Here is a 23,167-nt window from a genome sequence, read left to right as displayed (position 1 = left end):
TTCACTGCTGGTGACACAGGGCAGCAAGTTCTCACCTGGAAACTACCAGAAACTTCTCAGTCAGAAATGCTGAAACTGGAATATCTTCACCTGCTGTTTAGACAGGCTTGAATTACACCTGAGGTGAAACAGAACCTGTATGGAAGTGTGAGACTCCATTCTTATGTAGGGACCTGGGATTTTACTAACCATACATGTGACATTAGGTTTTCACAGTCCAGTCACATGGTCAGGATAAAACATGGTGGCCCACTAATAGGAGGAGCCTCCGGCTGGCTATCTCTCTTGACTAACTCCTTCCACGTCTCTACTTATCACAGAATAATGTTACTATTCAGATACACATTTTGTAAGAAAGAGTTTCTCTAAGGCACAGTAATGAATTAGACACAACTCTCCCCTGATGAAAGAATGGTTTATCTGGGGCCTATCAATAGACCATTAACAATTTGGAGACATCACACACACACACACACACACACACACACACACACACACACACACACACACACACACACACACACACACACACACACACACACACACACACACACACACACACACACACACACACACACACACACACACACACACACACACACACACACACATATATATACGCTTGCATGCGCACACACACGCACACACACACAAGAGTCTCGACACACAGCGTCCTCTAGCACATCCGTTTCTGTGAGTGGACAGAAAGACAGACTGGTTGAAGAGGGGATTTCTGAAGTCTCCCAAGAGGATATCAGTTTTCTATCAGAAACACAGAGATGGAAAAGATCCGGTAAGACCAATCCCTATGGTTCTACTGTAAATATATGTAAAACCAATCCCTATGGTTCTACTGTAATTAGATGTAAGACTAATCCCTATGGTTCTACTGTAAATATATGTAAGACTAATCCCTATGGTTCTACTGTAAATATATGTCAAACCAATCCCTATGGTTCTACTGTAAATATATGTAAGACTAATCCCTATGGTTCTACTGTAAATATATGTAAGACCAATCCCTATGGTTCTACTGTAATTAGATGTAAGACTAATCTCTATGGTTCTACTGTAAATAGATGTAAGACCAATCCCTATGGTTCTACTGTAAATATATGTAAGACCAATCCCTATGGTTCTACTGTAATTAGATGTAAGACCAATCCCTATGGTTCTACTGTAAATATATGTAAGACTAATCCCTATGGTTCTACTGTAAATATATGTAAGACTAATCCCTATGGTTCTACTGTAATTAGATGTAAGACTAATCCCTATGGTTCTACTGTAAATAGATTTAAGACTAATCCCTAAGGTTCTACTGTAAATAGATGTAAGACCAATCCCTATGGTTCTACTGTAAATAGATGTAAGACCAATCCCTATGGTTCTACTGTAAATAGATGTAAGACCAATCCCTATGGTTCTACTGTAAATAGATGTAAAACCAATCCCTATGGTTCTACTGTAAATAGATGTAAGACCAATCCCTATGGTTCTACTGTAAATAGATGTAAGACCAATCCCTATGGTTCTACTGTAAATAGATGTAAAATCAATCTCTATGGTTCTACTGTAAATAGATGTAAGACCAATCCCTATGGATCTACTGTAAATAGATGTAAAATCAATCTCTATGGTTCTACTGTAAATAGATGTAAGACCAATCCCTATGGATCTACTGTAAATAGATGTAAGACTAATCCCTATGGATCTACTGTAAATAGATGTAAGACCAATCCCTATGGATCTACTGTAAATAGATGTAAGACCAATCCCTATGGATCTACTGTAAATAGATGTAAGACTAATCCCTATGGTTCTACTGTAAATAGATGTAAGACCAATCCCTATGGATCTACTGTAAATAGATGTAAGACCAATCCCTATGGATCTACTGTAAATAGATGTAAGACCAATCCCTATGGATCTACTGTAAATAGATGTAAGACTAATCCCTATGGTTCTACTGTAAATAGATGTAAGACTAATCCCTATGGTTCTACTGTAAATAGATGTAAGACTAATCCCTATGGTTGTACTGTAAATAGATGTAAGACCAATCCCTATGGATCTACTGTAAATAGATGTAAGACTAATCCCTATGGTTCTACTGTAAATAGATGTAAGACTAATCCCTATGGTTCTACTGTAAATAGATGTAAGACTAATCCCTATGGTTCTACTGTAAATAGATGTAAGACCATCAAAGAGAAAATAACTGCGATTCAAAACGTATGCTGTTAATATTAATGTAATGAATTGTGTTGTCCGAGTCAATATCAACAACAAATGTCAAACAGCTTATTTGTTTATCATATTGGCTCTCTCTTCTTCAAGCTCCCTGATCACTAAGCACTGGTCGTCTGATGTTCGTCTGGATGGGAAGACTGCGATCGTGACGGGAGCTAACACTGGCATTGGCAAGGAGACCGCCATGGACCTGGCCAAGAGAGGTGGACCATACAATCTTACATTCTATTGCTTCCCTTGTCTCCCTTATAGTCCATACACCCCCCTGCATATATTGTTCTTTTTTTACCGCTCCTCTTTACTTACTTGTTACTTTTATCTCTTATTCTTATCCGTATTTTTTAAACTGCACTGTCGGTTAGGGGCTCATAAGTAAACATTTCCCTGTAAGGTTGTATTATATATTACCTGTTGTATTCGCCGCATGTGACTAATAGCATTTGATTTGATATATGCGCCCCCGTGGAAATCGAATTAGCACAATAAAAACATCCCCATAACAATCGGTCTGTTTAAGCTAGATGCATGGGCTGCATCTCAATCCGCCACATCCTCCGATGTCGGCCTTCCGTATCTGCGGTGAAAGGTGGCAGAGCTACAGCGCTGTTTGTCAGACCAGGAGACGGAAACGGAAACGTCTGTAGCTTCCAAACTCTTATGACCCCTCAATGGAAAGATGAGACTGTTTTGCTCTACGACCCCCACAACCCCCACAATCGCCACGGGACTGAAGTCGGGTACTGCCGAATTGCCAACCTCTGTCTGTACACACTAATATGATCTCTCTATGGAAAGAGACTTTCGGGGTATATTATTAATGAGAGAGGTAGGAACCAGTGGGGGTGCATTGCAGTGTATGCTGGGAGTTTTACAGGCTCCTGAAGTGTCAGAAATGTGCTAGACATCATGGACAGTATGGTAGTTTGATACTTTTTGAAAGTGTGAAGATAATTGAATAAAAAAGGGGTTCTCTTGCTCTAGGTGCACGCGTCATCCTGGCCTGCAGGGACATGGAGAAGGCGGAGCTTGCGGTCAGTGACATCGTCAGGGAAATGGGAGGGGCCAAGGTGGAAGCCAGGAAGCTTGACCTCGCTGACACCAAGTCCATCTGTGAATTTGCTGAAAACATCTACAACAGTGGGTTAAAACACACACACACAACACCATACACTGTAAAACCTATTCAACACCATACTGTCAGGGCTCCAATACAGAGGTGTTCTGACTCTTTTTGTCCCCCAGCGGAGAAGGTGCTTCACTTCCTGATCAACAATGCAGGTGTGGCCACCTGTCCTTACAGCACCACTGTAGATGGATACGAGATGCAGCTTGGAGTCAACCATCTGGGTACGAGACAGAACGGCTGGTTTATTATCAAGACTGCAAGCAACACTTTTTTCCATTGCCACATAAAGAGAATATATTATCATTGATTGATTGCCATTGATTGAAACCTATCCTTATGAACTATTTCCTATTTCCTTTTTCCAGGTCACTTCTTTCTGACTTTCCTCCTATTGGATCTGCTGAAGCACTCCGCCCCCTCCCGTGTCATCACTGTGTCGTCATCGACCCACGCCATGGGCAGGATCCACTTTGAGGACCTGAACAGTGAGAAGGAATACCACCCTGTCAAGGCCTACGTCCAGAGCAAACTGGCTAATATACTGTTCACTAGAGAGCTGGCCAAGAGGACCGCGGGTGGGTATGGGTGTGTGTTTCCATGCATGTAGCATCCTGTAGAGAATGGATCTAAGCGTACACCAGTGTGAGTGTCTCGTGTCTTAACCACCATCCCTCTGTGGTTGAAATAGAGCAAAGAGGCCCTGGGTACTTGAACAATATGTGTGTGTGTGTGTGTGTGTGTGTGTGTGTGTGTGTGTGTGTGTGTGTGTGTGTGTGTGTGTGTGTGTGTGTGTGTGTGTGTGTGTGTGTGTATGTGTGTGTGTGTGTGTGTGTGTGTGTGTGTGTGTGTTAACAGTTCTAGGTGTGACAGCCTATGCAGTCCACCCGGGGGTAGTGAACACTGATCTGATGCGTCACACAAAGCGCCCCCTACAGCTCATGTTTAAGAAGTTCAGCTACTTCCTCAAGACGCCAGCAGAAGGAGCCTACACCACTCTGTACTGCATCGTGACCCCTGATTCTGAACTCACCTCTGGGGGTTACTATAGGTCAGTGACCTTTCACCTCTCATCCCTGACCCTGAACACTAATATGTACAGTACTTGATTACCCATGAAATAAGGGTGTAAAATAAAATAATTCTCTCTCTCTCTCAGTGGGTGTGCACAGGCAGTGTGTGCCAGGGCTGGTAGTGATGAAGGCACCGCTCTCAAACTCTGGGCTGTTAGCTGTCATCTACTGGGCATCTGCTGGAGATGAACAGACACCCAATATTAATGCTATCTTTACACCAAATTGCTTCTTTCTGTCACATCAAATACTGAGAAAATATTGCTATCATAAGTCCTACTATGTCAAATGCTAAATGTGAAGAGGGAGACAGACAGGTGATGTATGATGTGGCTGATGGTGAGCGTAGGTGGAAGTGGTACAGATAGGTGATAGAATGTGTAGAGTTAGTGTTGCAGTCAGTAAACTATCTGAGACTGACTGGACAAGGAAAGCTATATGTCAAATATTCAGTTTAACTAAATCATGTAATTCTCTTCTGTTTTTACACCTTTGATTCCTGTGCTTTCTGGAGAAAGTAAAATGCTATCAAATGCTATAATAACATTTTGCATTTTCTTGTTGGGAGTAATTTAGGTTTTCTGACTATTATTTAGACCAGCAATAGCTTTCTCTACATTAACTATCTATTAGAACACGACTAAAATGGTCTGACAAGTATCACTAAAATTGGCCTATGGGGACATCTAGTGGTCAAAGCTTCAAACCACAAGACGACGTCTTAAAATGAGCGCTCGATCTGCACATTGACATAGCGTAACAGAAGATGACGATGATGTAACCAACTGAACCTCGGATTATAAAAAGGAAAGGTTGTGAGTTTTCTACAGGATACTCTGTTGACCTCGTCCCACAAACAATGTTAGTCACTCAGGATGTGTGGGACTATTTTTTTCCCCCAGAAAATGTAAGTTATTAAGTTTAAGTTATTATATTATTCTAACTAGGACATATTTGTAAATGTTTGTTCTCTGACTGGCAAAGTGTACCATACCTTGTTCAGGGCGAAACGTGTAGTAATGTCAACTGCCATAATCAGCCAATTCGTTTGGTGTCCTTTTATATTAAAGGGAAAAGGAACACACATTGTGGGCTAGGCCTTTACAAAACCTGAATTGGCTACCGGTAGGTTATCCGAATTGTTAAACTGAAAGTATCCGATCAATGAATTGATCAAATAAAAGGAAATAAATGCATTGAATTGATCTCACTCCACTCCTGGGGAAATTGGTCAAAAGAGGACCCCTGAGCAGTCAATAGTTCGAGACAGTAATTCAATAAAGTCGTGCTGAGCATATTGTAAGATCTCACAACATCTGGAGAATAAGTTAAAATGTCAAAAGATATTTTCTTAATTCATTCATTTACTCGCTGTTCAAACAGACAACCAAAACCAGTTCTTGATTAACCACTACTATATTATTATGGTAATAAAATTTTTAAAAATCGCAGCACAACGACGGGCTGGAACGCACCCATAGTGTGACAGATGTCGGGTGGGCGGGCTGCAACGCCGAGGAATGTATCCATTGATACAACCTAGAGTTGAGAGGAAACTTGTTTAGATGAACTTGGGGTATTGAGGAGAAAGATTGGTCACTGGGAAAGGAATGCATTCAATCAGGTAGGTCAATGACTATTTATATTGGGGAAAACAAAGATGCTATGGTGGCAGTCATTTTCTCTTTCGGTGTACAGAACTATTTTTCTTCTTCAAATTCGAACTGTTATTACTGTTGTAATTATGAAACATTGAACAAATTGTTACCACTATGGTGTATTGACATTAAATTGCAATTAGACTAGTCCAGGGCTCTCCAACCCTGTTAATGGAGCGATACCGTCCTGTAGGTTCTCACCAACCCTATTCTAGCACACCTAATTCTAATAACTAGCTGGTTGATACATTGAACCAGGTCAGTTACAACTGGGGTTGGAGTGAAAATGTACAGGAGGGTATCTCTCCAGGAACAGGGTTGGAGACCTCTGGGCTAGTTTATCATGTCACAGTTTCTCAATCGCTTTGGCTAATTTCTTTGAAACAGTCTTAACGTTCTCTAAACTAAGTGCAATTGTCACAACTGTTTTATGGGACATCACAACTATTGCATATCTGCAAAATGTGGTAACTCACCCAAAACATTTCATTCATGCTTCAAAACCGAATTGTGTCAGTAAATTGGCCAATGCCACCAAAATGAAAAGTTTTGTCATCGTGTGAGCCGTACTGGTCAAAATGTCTCGTAACCAACCCCTGCAACGATGGCCTGTGATGTCCTCCCAAGCAGCATTCATGGCATCTAACAGAGACATCTGATCTTGTGCCCGATAGTCATATACTTTCCACCTTCATGCTGAACAAAACTATCGGATTCAGGAATGTGGAGTATGGTGAAAGAAAAGCCATTGACATCCTTTCATGTGCAGCAAACCATTCCCTAACAATGTTGGTTTGGTGGAAGCTGACATTATTCCACACAATTACATCATTTGGCAAATCTGGTCTAACCTAACCTCTTTGGTGTTCTGGAATTAGGTCTCTGTAAAGTGTATTTAGGAAAGACAGGAGAAGTTGGGTGTTATAGGGCCCAATGTGAGGAATGTGTGCTCACACCATTCTCAGAAATGGCAGCACACATTGTAATACTGCCCACACGTTGGCCTGGTGTGCCATTTGTGGCTCTGCATCCAATGAGGTTGTTGCCACGCCTCCTGCCTTTAGCCAGATTGAACCCAGCCTCTCCACAAAAACAAGAATGTGGGTCATTTCGTGTCCTTCCAGCTCCATTATTCTCTGTATAGTAACACAGAAACAGATAATAAAGTCAGCCTATTATAGAATCAGACAGTTTAGTAAAGTAGAAATGTTTTCTTATGGGCATCTCCAACTTCAAGAAGTATATACAGGCATCATTGAAGTACAGTATACCATCTACACACCAATGTTTTACCTGGACATACTGGTACCACAGCTCCTTCACTCTGTCACTATTCCTCTCAAATGGCACCTTGTACAGTTGTTTCTTAGTCATTTTTTAATAAAACATTTTATCTGTCTGTAGTGGAAATGCTGACCAATGATATTTGCAAAGATAGTCATCATTTATGATTGCACTTTGGATCTCTTAGCCTGATGGAATTGTTGGCTATGACCATTTTGCAAATTTCTTGTTCTTGTTGACGGCTGAATACTGCTGCTCTGCTACCAGCATGAGGTCGTTGTGCAGTCCTATATATGACATGTAGAGGTCGTTGTGCAGTCCTATATATGACATGTAGAGCTGCTCTGCTACCAGCATGAGGTCGTTGTGCAGTCCTATATATGACATGTAGAGGTCGTTGTGCAGTCCTATATATGACATGTAGAGCTGCTCTGCTACCAGCATGAGGTCGTTGTGCAGTCCTATATATGACATGTAGAGGTCGTTGTGCAGTCCTATATATGACATGTAGAGCTGCTCTGCCACCAGCATCAGGTCGTTGTGCAGTCCTATATATGACATGTAGAGGTCGTTGTGCAGTCCTATATATGACATGTAGAGCTGCTCTGCTACCAGCATCAGGTCGTTGTGCAGTCCTATATATGACATGTAGAGCTGCTCTGCTACCAGCATGAGGTCGTTGTGCAGTCCTATATATGACATGTAGAGCTGCTCTGCTACCAGCATGAGGTCGTTGTGCAGTCCTATATATGACATGTAGGATTCACAAATAGACCATGTTACAGATAGTATATTGTATTCAAATTGTGCTGTACTACTGTATATATACATATCTTACAGTACATTGTGATTTTCAGACTTGCATTTACTTTTACAATAGTTGTGAATTAAACGCTGTAGCAAAAGTAGAGAAAGTACATATTTACCTGTTTTCCCTATGGAAAACATCTCCGCACCGCCCTGGACCTGTTTACATTAGGCTGTACTCTCTGACCAGCCTCTTCCATTGTAACACCATGGTTTATAACACTGTGGACCTGTTTACATTAGGCTGTACTCTCTGACCAGCCTCTTCCATTGTAACACCATGGTTTATAACACTGTGGACCTGTTTACATTAGGCTGAACTCTCTGACCAGCCTCTTCCATTGTCAGACCATGGTTTACAACACTGTGGACCTGTTTACATTAGGCTGTACTCTCTGACCAGCCTCTTCCATTGTCAGACCATGGTTTACAACACTGTGGACCTGCTTACATTAGGCTGAACTCTCTGACCAGCCTCTTCCATTGTCAGACCATGGTTTATAACACTGTGGACCTGTTTACATTAGGCTGAACTCTCTGACCAGCCTCTTCCATTGTCAGACCATGGTTTATAACACTGTGGACCTGTTTACATTAGGTTGAACTCTCTGACCAGCCTCTTCCATTGTCAGACCGTGGTTTATAACACTGTGGACCTGTTTACATTAGGCTGTACTCTCCGACCATCCTTCTTCCATTGTCAGACCGTGGTTTATGACATGGTCCACAATTGTGGCTCTGATTTCATCAGGTACTCTTATTCTTTGCCTTCTACCTCTTCCTCTATTATGTCTTCCCCCAACACCCACACCAACCACTCTTACACATCTTCTTATTTCTCCTCCACGAGCATGTAGCTGCTGTTCAGGGTTGTGACGTTCCTCCATGTTCATAAATGGTAGTGATTGTGCTGTGGGCAAGCTCCATATACAGTGCCTTGCGAAAGTATTCGGCCCCCTTGAACTTTGCGACCTTTTGCCACATTTCAGGCTTCAAACATAAAGAAATAAAACTGTATTTTTTTGTGAAGAATCAACAACAAGTGGGACACAATCATGAAGTGGAACGACATTTATTGGATATTTCAAACTTTTTTAACAAATCAAAAACTGAAAAATTGGGCGTGCAAAATTATTCAGCCCCTTTACTTTCAGTGCAGCAAACTCTCTCCAGAAGTTCAGTGAGGATCTCTGAATGATCCAATGTTGACCTAAATGACTAATGATGATGAATACAATCCACCTGTGTGTAATCAAGTCTCCGTATAAATGCACCTGCACTGTGATAGTCTCAGAGGTCCGTTAAAAGCGCAGAGAGCATCATGAAGAACAAGGAACACACCAGGCCCGAGATACTGTTGTGAAGAAGTTTAAAGCCGTATTTGGATACAAAAAGATTTCCCAAGCTTTAAACATCCCAAGGAGCACTGTGCAAGCGATAATATTGAAATGGAAGGAGTATCAGACCACTGAAAATCTACCAAGACCTGGCCGTCCCTCTAAACGTTCAGCTCATACAAGGAGAAGACTGATCAGAGATGCAGCCAAGAGGCCCATGATCACTCTGGATGAACTGCAGAGATCTACAGCTGAGGTGGGAGACTCTGTCCATAGGACAACAATCAGTCATATATTGCACAAATCTGGCCTTTATGGAAGAGTGGCAAGAAGAAAGCCATTTCTTAAAGATATCCATAAAAAGTGTTGTTTAAAGTTTGCCACAAGCCACCTGGGAGACACACCAAACATGTGGAAGAAGGTGCTCTGGTCAGATTAAACCAAAATGGAACTTTTTGGCAACAATGCAAAACGTTATGTTTGGCGTAAAAGCAACACAGCTCATCACACTGAACACACCATCCCCACTGTCAAACATGGTGGTGGCAGCATCATGGTTTGGGCCAGATTTTCTTCAGCAGGGACAGGGAAGATGGTTAAAATTGATGGGAAGATGGATGGAGTCAAATACAGGACCATTCTGGAAGAAAACCTGATGGAGTCTGCAAAAGACCTGAGACTGGGACGGAGATTTGTCTTCCAACAAGACAATGATCCAAAACATAAAGCAAAATCTACAATGAAATGGTTCAAAAATAAACATATCCAGGTGTTAGAATGGCCAAGTCAAAGTCCAGACCTGAATCCAATCGAGAATCTGTGGAAAGAACTGAAAACTGCTGTTCACAAATGCTCTCCATCCAACCTCACTGAGCTCGAGCTGTTTTGCAAGGAGGAATGGGAAAAAAATTCAGTCTCTCGATGTGCAAAACTGATAGAGACATACCCCAAGCGACTTACAGCTGTAATCGCAGCAAAAGGTGGCGCTACAAAGTATTAACTTAAGGGGGCTGAATAATTTTGCACGCCCAATTTTTCAGTTTTTGATTTGTTAAAAAAGTTTGAAATATCCAATAAATGTCGTTCCACTTCATGATTGTGTCCCACTTGTTGTTGATTCTTCACAAAAAAATACAGTTTTATATCTTTATGTTTGAAGCCTGAAATGTGGCAAAAGGTCGCAAAGTTCAAGGGGGCCGAATACTTTCGCAAGGCACTGTATATGCTTCCAAACTTGATTGGTTGATTGTGATTCCTATTTCATTACTATGTCAGCTGGCAGGTCATTTGCCAGTTTAGCAGACATCACAAACATTCCATGTCATAGATATATATGGAATATACATGTATGTCTGACAGATTTTGCTCATTGAATGGATCATTTTGCATGTGATGGCTCACACGATGAAAGAATGTTGTGAAGAGTGACAATTTCACTGAGAATCAGCTCATCAGTTTTGATCAGCCATGTGCATGTAGCTATTGTGCAAATTGTAGACAATTGTGTTTACTCTTTTGCACACAAGTGCCAAAACACGTGCAATTTGCTTTAATTAATAAGAAAGTCAAATCTGGTGTGAACAAGAAACTAATTGTTCAGAGATTTGAAGATATTGTTTTGAAAAATAAAAAAATTATAATTTGAGAATTGAGCCAAAGCGATTGAGAAAAACTGTAAAGTAAATTAAAACAAACATATTTCTACTTCATAACAAATTTTATTATTGATTTTTACTAAAACAATCTATTATTTATCCAGGTTTGGTAGCCGATTTACTGAATTAATATTTAATCTAGTCGTATGCTCCATAGAAGATCATAACCTTTTTCACTTTTTCACATTTGCAGTTAATCATAAGCCGAACGATTTACATTTCATAATTTGGTTCAGCACTTCAGCTAGTATTCTTACTAGTAGCTAGTTATTTAACTGTCTTGCTGACATCTAAATTAAGTTGACATTCTGATTATCTGCTCTGTGTGTCAGTGATGTGGTGTTTGTGTGTGTGTCACAGGAGGTTGGTGGCACCTTTATTGGGGAGGACAGGCTTGTGGTAAGGACTGGAGCGTAATCAGTGGAATGGTATCACATGGTTTCCAGGTGTTTGATGCCATTCCATTTGCTCCGTTCCACCATTATTATGAGCCGCCCTCCCCTCAGCAGCCTCCACTGGTGTGTGTGTGTAATATGTGTATTGTATGTTGTTGTGTTATGTTGTAATATTACTACATTTCCTGTCTCTGTAATAAGCTGTCTTACCACATCCTCCAAACGATTTCAACTGTTTGTTCAACTGTGTTCAACCGTGTTGATTGACTGTGTTGATTGTGTATTTGACTCTCTCTTGCTGTGTGTATCTGACTCTGTCAGGAACTTCTTCTGTGGCCGCTGGTCATGTGACGTGCGTCTGGACGGTCAGACTGTCATCATCACAGGAGCTAACACTGGAATCGGCAAAGAGACAGCCAGGGACCTGGCCAAGAGAGGTAGAGAACACACACACACACACACACACACACACACACACACACACACACACACACACACACACACACACACACACACACACACACACACACACACACACACACACACACACACACACAGTTTTGTGTTGCTATCCTTGTGGGAACCAAAGAATTGATTCCCATCTAAAATCATTTTTTTCCTAACCCCTAACCCTAACCTTGAGCCTAAACTTAACCCCAAACCCTATATCTAACCCTAAACCTAACCCCTAAGCCTAAAATAGCAACATTTTTTGTGAGGACAGCCAAAATGTCCCGCCTTGCACGAATTGTCCTTGTTTTACTATCCTTGTGAGGACTTCTGGTACCCAAGGAGAGTTAAACAAAAACACACACAAGTCGAAGTCTACATCCTTCACCAGTGATTGGTAGTACTCCTAGTAGGAGTGGGGACTATGGACAGGATTCTTCAATTAAGTATTTGTTGTCCTTCAACGAGAGACGACTAGTTTTTATTCAAAAGCTTTCACTTGAGAAATTCTGTTAGTTAGATGTAAAATTGTGTGACCAAGACCTCATTGGCAAAAACTTCCAAATTAATTACAGATTCATTGATTTTTCTTAGCCTTCCTCAAAATAGTCAGAATAAATCTATGTTGTTACTATGCTGTCTCAAGGAGGGACAAAATATATATTTTTCTAAACCGAGTGTATGGGCGCCTTTTAGCCTAATGATATTCTAAGTAGCAGTCATTAAGGATCCAGGAGAGGTGGAGACAGAGAGGGCATTGTCAGAGTAGACCACTAAACATCCGTCCTATGCATGCGATGGAACGCACACGCACGCACGCACACAAACACATGCACGCACACACACACACGCATGTACACACACACATACACACAGAGGGAGATGAAAGCTGGTTCTATGTACGTGGTCTGATTTGTTCCGTTGGCTGCACTTGAAAAGCTCTGTGTGGCACCAACTTCCTCTTACAAAACACAACTGTGTGTTTGTGTGTGAGTGGGAATGTGTGTGTGTGTGTATTGAAAGCATCGGGGGTCTGTTAAAAGACTATCAGAATGACGTTTCACTCATTCACAACTGAGGTTAGAGCTGGGAACGAAAGATTCATAACCGTCTGTCATTTTATTTCCTAAAGTAATTTGTTATATAAGGAAATATTGATCATACTTTACGATGTCAAGTAAGCTAGAGGAAATAGATGAAAGAGAGTGGTTATATTAAAATATCAATATAATTGTATTACCAATACTATTTTATTTAATATGTCTAGACAGGCTGGGCCAAGACAAAGCCTTGCGTGCATCACACTCTGTTTCTTGGCTTACTGGAAAACAGTCTTTAACTTAAAGATCTGAAACTAGAATCCTCAAGTTACCTTCCTCTGTCCGTCAACTCACATTCATGTAGTTCAAAATGTATATTTTAATTTAACTCAATGAAAATTGCTGTGATGGTAAAATAAAATAGAATAACTAAATGTGTTAATTATGTACTATAAACAACAGCTAGATAATAAAAGAAAATGTTTGCAATGTCCAATGAAAACACACACACACACACACACACACACACACACACACACACACACACACACACACACACACACACACACACACACACACACACACACTACTTACCCATGTGGAACAAATAAAGGGCGTCAAATAAACGCTGTCAGCATGAAATCACCCTGGATCATCACTGTGTGTGTGATTGGCTCAACTCACTCTAACTTCCCTCTTAATTGTTTGTTTATCGTTTGTGTTTTAATTATGATTGGTTGCTCTGCCAGGGAATTTGGGAAACCATTTTGATCCCCACATCGGAGCGGAGAGAGGGGAACAAAGGCACTTTGATAGCTTCCAGACGGAACACTCCCATGGAATAATGACGGTCTTCTATTCCATAATTACTGGGCCACCACAGCTATTGTGTGTGTGTGTGTGTGTGTCCCCTCATAGGCCCTCTCAGCAGGGCTGGGCTCATTAAAATAGGATGAGCAGTCCATTGTTTGCCAAGGGAAGATGAGAAACACAGTTTATACTGTTGCCTGTTTCTTTACTGACAAACACTGTGAAATGAACAGTTGGATATTCTGTAAACAGATATTAAGCTTGTGTTTTTAGAGATTTCTATGATATTTTGTTAAGCTGTTGAGAACGATCCATTCTATGATGTTCAGGGATTTTAAACACAAATGAACATCTTTCACGTTTGTCCTCCCGTGCGCTAGTAACCTTATGACCTACCTCTGTGTAACCTCTGACTTCTTTGAACCCCCTCTCAGGTGCTCGCATCATCATGGCGTGTAGAGACATGGAGAAGGCGGAGGGCGCCAGGACTGAGATCACAGAAGATTGTGGAAATGAAAACATTGTCGTTCACAAACTGGATCTGTCTGACACCAAGTCTATCAGAGAGTTCGCTGAGCTGGTTAACAAGGGTAGATAACCTTCAGGGTATAGGAATGGATGGATGGATAGATAGATGGAGGGAGGGAAAGCTTTTGCAGTGACAGTTTTTCTGGTGTTTGCAGAGGAGAAGCAAGTCAATATCCTGATCAACAACGCTGGCATCATGATGTGTCCCTACTCTAAGACCAAGGACGGCTTTGAGATGCAGTTTGGAGTCAACCACCTGGGTAAGATAAATCAATCAATGAACTTGTATTCATGTAGCCCCTTTCATAATGCATTTGCCATAAAATGCTGAGGTGTAACCAAAGCTTAAACCCTTCCCCAAAGTAAGTCAAGCCGATAGTGGAACGGGAAAATCCCCTGGGCCATAGACGATTCAAGGTTCCACTAGTTATTAAGATATATACAGTTGAAGTCAGAAGTTTACATACATAAAGGTTGAAGTCATTCAAACTCATTTTTAAACCACTCCACAAATTTCTTGTTAACAAACTATACTTTTGGCAAGTCGATTAGGACATCTACTTTGTGCATGACACAAGTCATTTTTCCAAGACAGATTATTTCACTTAGAATTCACTGTATCAATTCAAGTGTCAGAAGTTTACATACACTAAGTTGACTGAGCCTTTAAACAGCTTAGAAAATTCCAGAAAATGTCATGGCTTTACAAGCTTCTGATAGGCTAATTTACATAAATTGAGTCAATTGGAGGTGTACCTGTGAATGTATTTCAAGGCCTACCTTTAAACTCAGTGCCTCTGCTTGACATCATGCGAAAATCAAAAGAAATCAGCCAAGACCTCAGAAAAAAAATTGTAGACCTCCACATGTCTGGTTCATCCTTGGGAGCAATTTCCAAACTCCTGAAGGTACCACGTTCATTTGTACAAACAATAGTACGCAAGTATAAACACCATGGGACCACGCAGCAGTCATACCGCTCAGGAAGGAGACAAGTTCTGTCTCCTAGAGATGAACGTACTTTGGTGTGAAATGTGCAAATCAATCCCAGAACAACAGCAAAGGACCTTGTGAAGATGCTGGAGGAAACAGGTACAAAAGTATCTATATCCACAGTAAAAGGAGTCCTACCTCGACATAACCTGAAAGGCCGCTCAGCAAGGAAGAAGCCACTGCCCAAAAACTGCCATAAAAAGCCAGACTACGGTTTGCAACTGCACATGGGGACAAATATTATACTTTTTGGAGAAATGTCCTCTCGTCTGATGAAACAAAAATAGAACTCTTTGGCCATAATGGCCATCATTATGTTTGGAGGAAAAAGGGGGAGGCTTGCAAGCCAAAGAACACCATCCCAACTGTGAAGCACAGGGGTGGCAGCATCATGTTGTGGGGGTGCTTTGCTGCAGGAGGGACGGGTGCACTTCACACAATATAGATGGCATCACGAGGAACAAAAATTATGTGGATATATTGAAGCAACATTTCAAGACATCAGTCAGGAAGTTAAAGCTTGGTCGCAAATAGTTCTTCCAAATGGACAATGACCCCAAGCATACTTCCACAGTTGTGGCAAAATGCCTTATTGACAACAAAGTCAAGGTATTGGAGTGGCCAGCACAAAGCCCTGACCTCAATCCGATAGAAAATTTGTGGGCAGAACTGAAAAAGTGTGTGCGAGCAAGGAGGCCTACAAACCTGATTCAGTTTCATCAGCTTTGTCAGGAGAAATGGGCCAAAATTCAAAACTTATTGTGGAAGGCTACCCAAAACATTTGACCCAAGTTCAACAATTTAAAGGCAATGCTACCAAATACTAATTGAGTGTATGTAAATGTTTGACCCACTGGGAATGCGATGAAAGAAATAAAAGCAGAAATAAATCCTTCTCTACTATTATTCTGACATTATTCTGACACTCTTAAAATAAAGTGGTGATCCTAACTGACCTAAGACAGGGAATGTTTACTAGGATTAAATGTCAGGAATTGTGAAACAGAGTTTAAATGTATTTGCCTAAGGTGTATGTAAACTTCCGACTTCAACTGTATATACTAGGCCAACTTGGTGCGTCTGCGTTATCAGATTATCGAGATTAAATCAGTGCAGGCATGTTCTTAAACAGGCTAAAATGGTAAATCAGCATATTAGCCCCTATTTCCTTCCTAAATGTAGAACTAATTAGCGGCTGGCTTACGTGGATGTAGTAATTGCTCTCTGTCTTAACCTTAGCTCCGGCAGTAAGGCTATTAGCCAGTCAGGGATTAGGGCGGAAATTCAATCTGATTTGGATAGAAGTGAGTCTGACTTTTGCTGAAGTACAGTTTCTTTTAAAAACGGTTAGAATTCTCGCCATACTTCCTGGGTCCGTAAAGATACACACACTGTTGAACTATTCATACTGAAGAGAACATAATTTAACGACAGTTCATTACCAGTTTTACAGATAACAAAACATTCTTATGCACACACACACACACACACACACACTAACAACATGCAAATTTGCCAGAAATAACGCACACACACAGCTCATTGACCCTTCCCTGACCTGTCCCTAACCCCTGACTTCCTGCAGGTCACTTCTTGTTGACCTACCTGTTGGTGGACCTGATCAAGTGCTCGGCGCCAGCCCGCATCGTTAACGTGTCGTCAGTGGCTCACACCTGGACCAGCATGAGACTGGATGACATCAACAGTGAGAAGAGCTACGACCAGGTCAAGGCCTATGGACAGAGCAAACTGGCCAATGTCCTCTGCACACGTTCACTGGCAAAACGACTGCAGGGTAAGAGCTGCCCTCAACAGGCATAGCCAAACTGGTCTAGAACTGAATGTTTCTTGGAGAGAATTGGAGTTGACTCAAAATATTTCCTCTTCTTCACAATCTCCGCAAGATGTTTTATGCAGTCACCTCTGTGTGTGTGTGTGTGTGTGTGTGTGTGTGTGTGTGTGTGTGTGTGTGTGTGTGTATTAATAACAGGATACTGTACTGTCTCACACATATACATCGTCCTGTTAAGATCCTCAAATAGACCATGTCATGTTTTCTCTCCAAAGCACCCTCCGGGAACTCTGAAAAGGACTTTGTTCATTTAGGCCACTGCATGTTAGTTTCTCCAACTTTAAGACTCTCAAACCTTCTGTTAGCTATTCAGAATTAGAGGATCTATGGATAATCCTGTGTACCTACAAACCTAAGATTGATCAAATATCTCACCCTGTAACTGTGGCTAGAAGCAACTTGTTCCTACTAGTCATCATGACATGACTGAGCGTCCAGCTTGTGTGTGTTGTGTGCAGGCACCGGTGTGAGTGTGTTCTCCCTCCACCCGGGTGTGGTCCAGTCAGACCTATGGAGACACCTGAACAATCGTGTCCAGGTAGCGGTCAAGGTGTTCCGGCCATTCACTAAGTCCTCTGTCGAGGGAGCTCAGACCTCCATATACTGTGCTGTGGAGCCAGGACTGGAGAAGGAGAGTGGAGGATACTACAGGTACACGCATACTGTTTGATATTGTGAAAGGGTAACTCAGTGGTACACAGCGTTAATCAGGTAAGTTATTGTACATCTGCTCATTGACACTCATTGTGTTTGTGTGTGAACAGCGACTGTGCGCCTGCAAGGTGTTCCAGGACAGCTTCGGATGACGACTTGGCCCAGAAACTGTGGGAGCTGAGCTGCAAGATGCTGGCCATCACCTGGGAGTGAACACAATACACTAGGCTGCATCTCAAATGGCCCCCTAGTCCTCATGTAGTGCACTGAATACATTGTGGATATAGTGCACGACGTGGCTTTGGCCAACAGTAGTGCACTGTATAGGCAAAAATGCTATTTGCCCAGATTTTTTTTTACAGTTATTCTATTCTCACTATGTAGATTGCAATATGTTTAAAGCATTACTACTACAGTTGAAGTTTACATACACTCAGATTGGAGTCATTAAAACTTGTTTTTCAACCACTAAACAAATTTCTTGTTAACACAGTATAGTTTTGGCAAGTCGGTTAGGACATCTACTTTGTGCGTGACACAAGTAAATTTTACAGCAATTGTTTACAGATTATTTCACTTGTAATTAACTGTATCACAATTCCAGTGGGTCAGAAGTTTACATACACTAAAATGACTCGGCCTTTAAACAGCTTAAAAAATTCCAGAAAATGTCATGGTTTTAGAAGCTTCTGATAGGCTAATTGACATCATTTGAGTCAATTGGAGGTGTACCTGTGGATATATTTCAAGGCCTACCTTCAAACTCAGTGCCTCTTTGCTTGACATCATATGAAAATCAAAAGAAATCAGCCAAGACCTCAGAATAGAAATTGTAGACCTCCACAAGTCTGGTTCATCCTTGGGAGCAATTTCCAAACGCCTGAAGGTACCACGTTCATCTGTACAAACAATAGTACGCAAGTATAAACACAATGGAACCATGCAACCATCATACTGCTCAGCAAGGAGACGCGTTCTGTCTCCTAGAGATGAACGTACTTTGGTGCGAAAGGTGCAAATCAATCCCAGAACAACAGCAAATGATCTTGTGAAGATGCTGGAGGAAACAGGTACAAAATTATCTATATCCACAGTAAAATGAGTCCTATATTGACATAACCTGAAAGGCCACTCAGAAAGGAAGAAGCCACTGCCCCAAAACCGCCATAAAAAAGCCAGACTACGGTTTGCAACTGCACAAGGGGACAAAGATCATACTTTTTGGAGAAATGTCCTCTGGTCTGATGGGAAAAAAATAGAACTGTTTGGCCATAATGACCATCGTTATGCTTGGAGGAATAAGGGGGAGACTTGCAAGCTGAAGAATACCATCCCAACCGTGAAGCACGGTGGTGGCAGCATCATTTTGTAGGGGTGCATTGCTGCAGGAGGGACTGGTGCACTTCACACAATAGATGGAATCATGAGGCATGAAAATTATGTGGATATAGTGAAGCAATATCTCAAGACATCAGTCAGGAAGTTAGAGCTTGGTCGCAAATGGGTCTTCCAAATGGACAATGACCCCAAGCATACTTCCACAGTTGTGGCAAAATGCCTTAATGACAACCAAGTCAAGGTATTGGAGTGGCCATCACAAAGCCCTGACCTCAATCCGATAGAAAATTTGTGGGCAGAACTGAAAAAGTGTGTGCGAGCAAGGAGGCCTACAAACCTGACTGAGTTACAACAGCTTTGTCAGGAGGAATGGGCCAAAATTCACCCAACTTACTGTGGGAAGCTTGTGGAAGGCTACCCGAAATGTTTGACCCAAGTTAAACAATCTAAAGGCAATGCTACCAAATACTAATTGAGTGTATGTAAACTTCTGACCCACTGGGAATGCGATGAAAGAAATAAAAGCTGAAATAAATAATTATCTACTATTATTCTGACATGTCACATTCTTAAAATAAAGTGGTGATCCTAACTGACCTAAGACGGGGAACTTTTTACTAGGATGTCAGGAATTGTGAATAACGGAGTTTAAATGTATTTGGCTAAGGTGTATGTAAACTTCCAACTTCAGCTGTGTATGTATGTGTGTGTGTATATGTGTGTGTGTTACTGTAGTTGTATATGAGTAAACGGACAGAAAAATAGATTTGTTGAGGCCTGAATAAAGACTGGTTGTGACTCATGTCTCAAATCCTGTTCCCCACATAGTGGCCACGTTTTGGCCCGAGCCTGGTGTAGATGGATTTGTCCTGATTCAAAACTCTGAAAATACATCCTTTCTGTTTCTCCCTTTTACGGCATTAAGGCTGCATTTACAATTACTAGCAAAAGAGCTGATCTGATTTGCCAAAATACCATTTAGTGGGAAAAAAATATCAGAATTGAGCTGTCTGTGTAAATGCAGCCTAAGGGCTAAAGATCAAGCGTTACAGCGCGATTAATAGGCTGTGTTTACACAGGCAGCCCAATTCTGTTATTTTGCCCAGTTAGTGGCAAAAGAGCTGATCTGATTGGTCAAAAGACCAATTAGTGAGTAAAAGATCAGAATTGGCTTGCCTGTGTATATACAACCTATGTTATATGGCATTGGATTTAATTTTGTAGTACATATTATTAAAGGTATTGTATAAATATGTTGTAGCCTATGGCATTTTAGAGGGCATTGGATCATTACAGTATAAGTGTAAGCTGTTAGAGTTATTTGTAACAATGTTTTGTAATAGCTGAATGCCCTCTTGCATTTTGGAAAGCGTTATTTTCCTATCTTCTATGGCTGCTTTTAGACAGGCAGCTCAATTCTGATATATTTTTTTAACTAATTGGTCTTTTGCCCAATCAAATCAGCTCGGAAAAAGATCTGATGTGACTGGTCAAAAGACCAATTAGTGGAAAAAAATTCCAAATTGGGCTGCCTGTGTGAACGCAGCCTATTTCAGAGGGGTGATGCTCTTGCTTGAGATCTGCATGCTGAACACTGTCCAAGTTGTACACACTTTTCTACGGTCTTTCCGAATGGCGTGTAACTTGTTTTTGTACATCCGGGCTTGACTGTTTAACCTTAGCCTCGGATATTAATGAGTGAGTTTGTGGACTGCTCACACACATACACACACATTTATTTGATCTTATCTCTCAATGTTCATCTCAAAGTGTACCAGATCGATGCATTTAGCTGTTCAAATTCAAATGTTCTTCTTCCGGCGAGAATCCCTACAGACCCCCCCTACTAGGGTCCCCCTGTAGCTTTGGGCTAAGGCCCCAAATGTCCTTAAATCTTAGAAACACCCCTGAAGGTACTAGACTACACTACTCATTGATCTCACTTACAGAAATCTACAACAGAGTACACCCACCCCCCTGTCACCTGGCTTGGCAAAAGCCTTTACTACAGTAGTAGGCTGATGGGCGTAATACAACAACAGCTCAACGTCCCGGTCAAACTGATGAGCTGCAGTCAGAACAACATTAAGATGAAGATAGAGCAGTCCGAGAGGAAATCGAACAGCTATGGACAATTCTGATGGTTCATGCTGTAGTGAGAACGTATACACACAGACATACTGTACAGACACTGATATTGAAACATACGTACACTACCGGTCAGAAGTTTTAGAACACCTACTCATTCAAAGGTTTTTCTTTATTTTTTAAAACAATTTTCTACATTATAGAATAATAGCGAAGACATAAACTATGAAATAACACATATGGAATCATGTAGTTAACCAAAAAAGTGTTCAACAAAACAAAATATATTTTATATTTAAGATTCTTCAAATAGCCACCCTTTGCCTTGATGACAGATTTGCAGACTCTTGGCAAATGTATAAAATGTAAAAAAAAACTGATATCACATTTACATAAGTATTCAGCCCCTTTACTCAGTACTTAGTTGAAGCACCTTTGGCAGCGATTACAGCCTCGAGTCTTCTTGGGTAGGATGCTACAAGCTTGGCACACCTGTATTTGGGGAGTTTCTCCCATTCTTCTCTGCAGATACTCTTAAAACCTCTTAGGGATCCCTTAACGCTCAAATCCCGTTAGCAGGATAGATTAAATATAAATATTTAACATTCATATAAATGCAAGTGTAATACATCAAAATAAAGCTTAACTTCTTGTTAATCCAGCCGCTGTGTCAGATTTCAAAAAGGCTTTACGGCGAAAGCACACCATGCGATTATCTGAGGACAGCACCCCGCATACAAAAACATGAAAAACATTTTTCAACCAGGCAGGTGCGACACGAAAGTCAGAAATAGTGATATAATAAATGTCAATCCCAAAAGAAAAACATTGAACAATTTCTAAAGACTGTTCACATCTAGTGGAAGCCATAGGAACTGCAATCTGGGCACAATGACCTCAAAAACAATTTCCCTGGATGGATTGTGCTTGGGGTTTTGCCTGCCAAATCAGTTCTGAGTTATGTTATACACAGACATTATTTTAACAGTTTTAGAAACTTTAGAGTGTTTTCTATCCAATAATACCATGCATATGCATATCCTATCTTCTGGGCCTGAGTAACAGGCAGTTTACTTTAGGCACGCTTATCATCCGGACGTGAAAATACTGCCCCCTAGCCCAAATAAGTTTTAAGCTCTGTCAGGTTGGATGGGGAGCGTCGTTGCACAGGTAAATATTTTCAGGTCTCTCCAGAGACGTTCAATCGGGTTCAGGGCCGGGCTCTGGCTGGGCCACTCAAGGACATTCAGAGACGTGTCCTGAAGCCACCCCTGCATTGTCTTGACTGTGTGCTTAGAGTTGTTGTCCTGTTGGAAGGTCAACCTTCGTCCCAGTCTATAGTCCTGAGCGCTCGGGAGCAGGATCTCTCTGTACTTTGCTCTGTTCATCTTTCTCTCGATCCTGACTAGTCTCTCAGTTCCTGCCACTGAAAAACATCCCTACAGCATGATACTGCCACCACCCCGCTTCACTGTAGGGATGGTGCCAAGTTTCCAATCAATTGAATTTACCACAGGCGGACTCTAATCAAGTTCTAGAAACATCTCAAAGGCGATCATTGGAAACAGGATGCACCTGAGCTCAATTTTGAGTCTCATAGCAAATGTTCTGAATACTTATGTAAATAAGGTATTTCTGTTTTTTTATTTTTATACATTTGCAAAAATGTCTAAAAAACATTTTTCACTTTGTTGTTATGGGGTATTGTGTGTTGATTGCTGAGGATTTTTGGTAGTCCAGCACATTTCCATGATAACATATTATGAAAGTTCGTAACAGCTATTGAAAATATTATAATATTTTTATTACAATCAATCTTACAATCAAGG

At 41.2% G+C, this 23,167-nt stretch overlaps 2 protein-coding genes across 2 annotated transcripts; both read left to right on the top strand.

The window, feature by feature from the left end:
• The first annotated feature begins 528 nt into the window (after window positions 1-528).
• Window positions 529-4,990, top strand: si:dkey-73n8.3 (retinol dehydrogenase 11). The gene is made up of 7 exons (XM_021620402.3): window positions 529-793; window positions 2,341-2,456; window positions 3,235-3,390; window positions 3,496-3,600; window positions 3,745-3,954; window positions 4,235-4,427; window positions 4,536-4,990. The coding sequence occupies exons 1-7, from the start codon at window positions 780-782 to the stop codon at window positions 4,636-4,638; spliced, it is 897 nt and encodes a 298-aa protein (XP_021476077.1). The 5' UTR covers window positions 529-779; the 3' UTR covers window positions 4,639-4,990.
• A 938-nt stretch (window positions 4,991-5,928) lies between these two features.
• On the top strand, window positions 5,929-20,503 carry zgc:112332 (retinol dehydrogenase 12). Its single transcript, XM_021620401.3, has 7 exons — window positions 5,929-6,073; window positions 11,907-12,022; window positions 14,320-14,475; window positions 14,569-14,673; window positions 16,992-17,201; window positions 17,717-17,909; window positions 18,023-20,503. Exons 1-7 carry the CDS (start codon window positions 6,060-6,062, stop codon window positions 18,123-18,125), a joined length of 897 nt encoding a protein of 298 aa, XP_021476076.2. The 5' UTR covers window positions 5,929-6,059; the 3' UTR covers window positions 18,126-20,503.
• Window positions 20,504-23,167: the final 2,664 nt, after the last annotated feature.

The sequence above is a fragment of the Oncorhynchus mykiss genome, chromosome 11 (genome assembly GCF_057628025.1).
Source record: "Oncorhynchus mykiss isolate SJ-2025 chromosome 11, ASM5762802v1, whole genome shotgun sequence".
NCBI classification, from domain to species: Eukaryota; Metazoa; Chordata; class Actinopteri; order Salmoniformes; family Salmonidae; genus Oncorhynchus; species Oncorhynchus mykiss.
The sequence above is the reverse complement of the archived record's forward strand: the minus strand, read 5'-3'. Positions and strand labels throughout refer to the sequence as shown.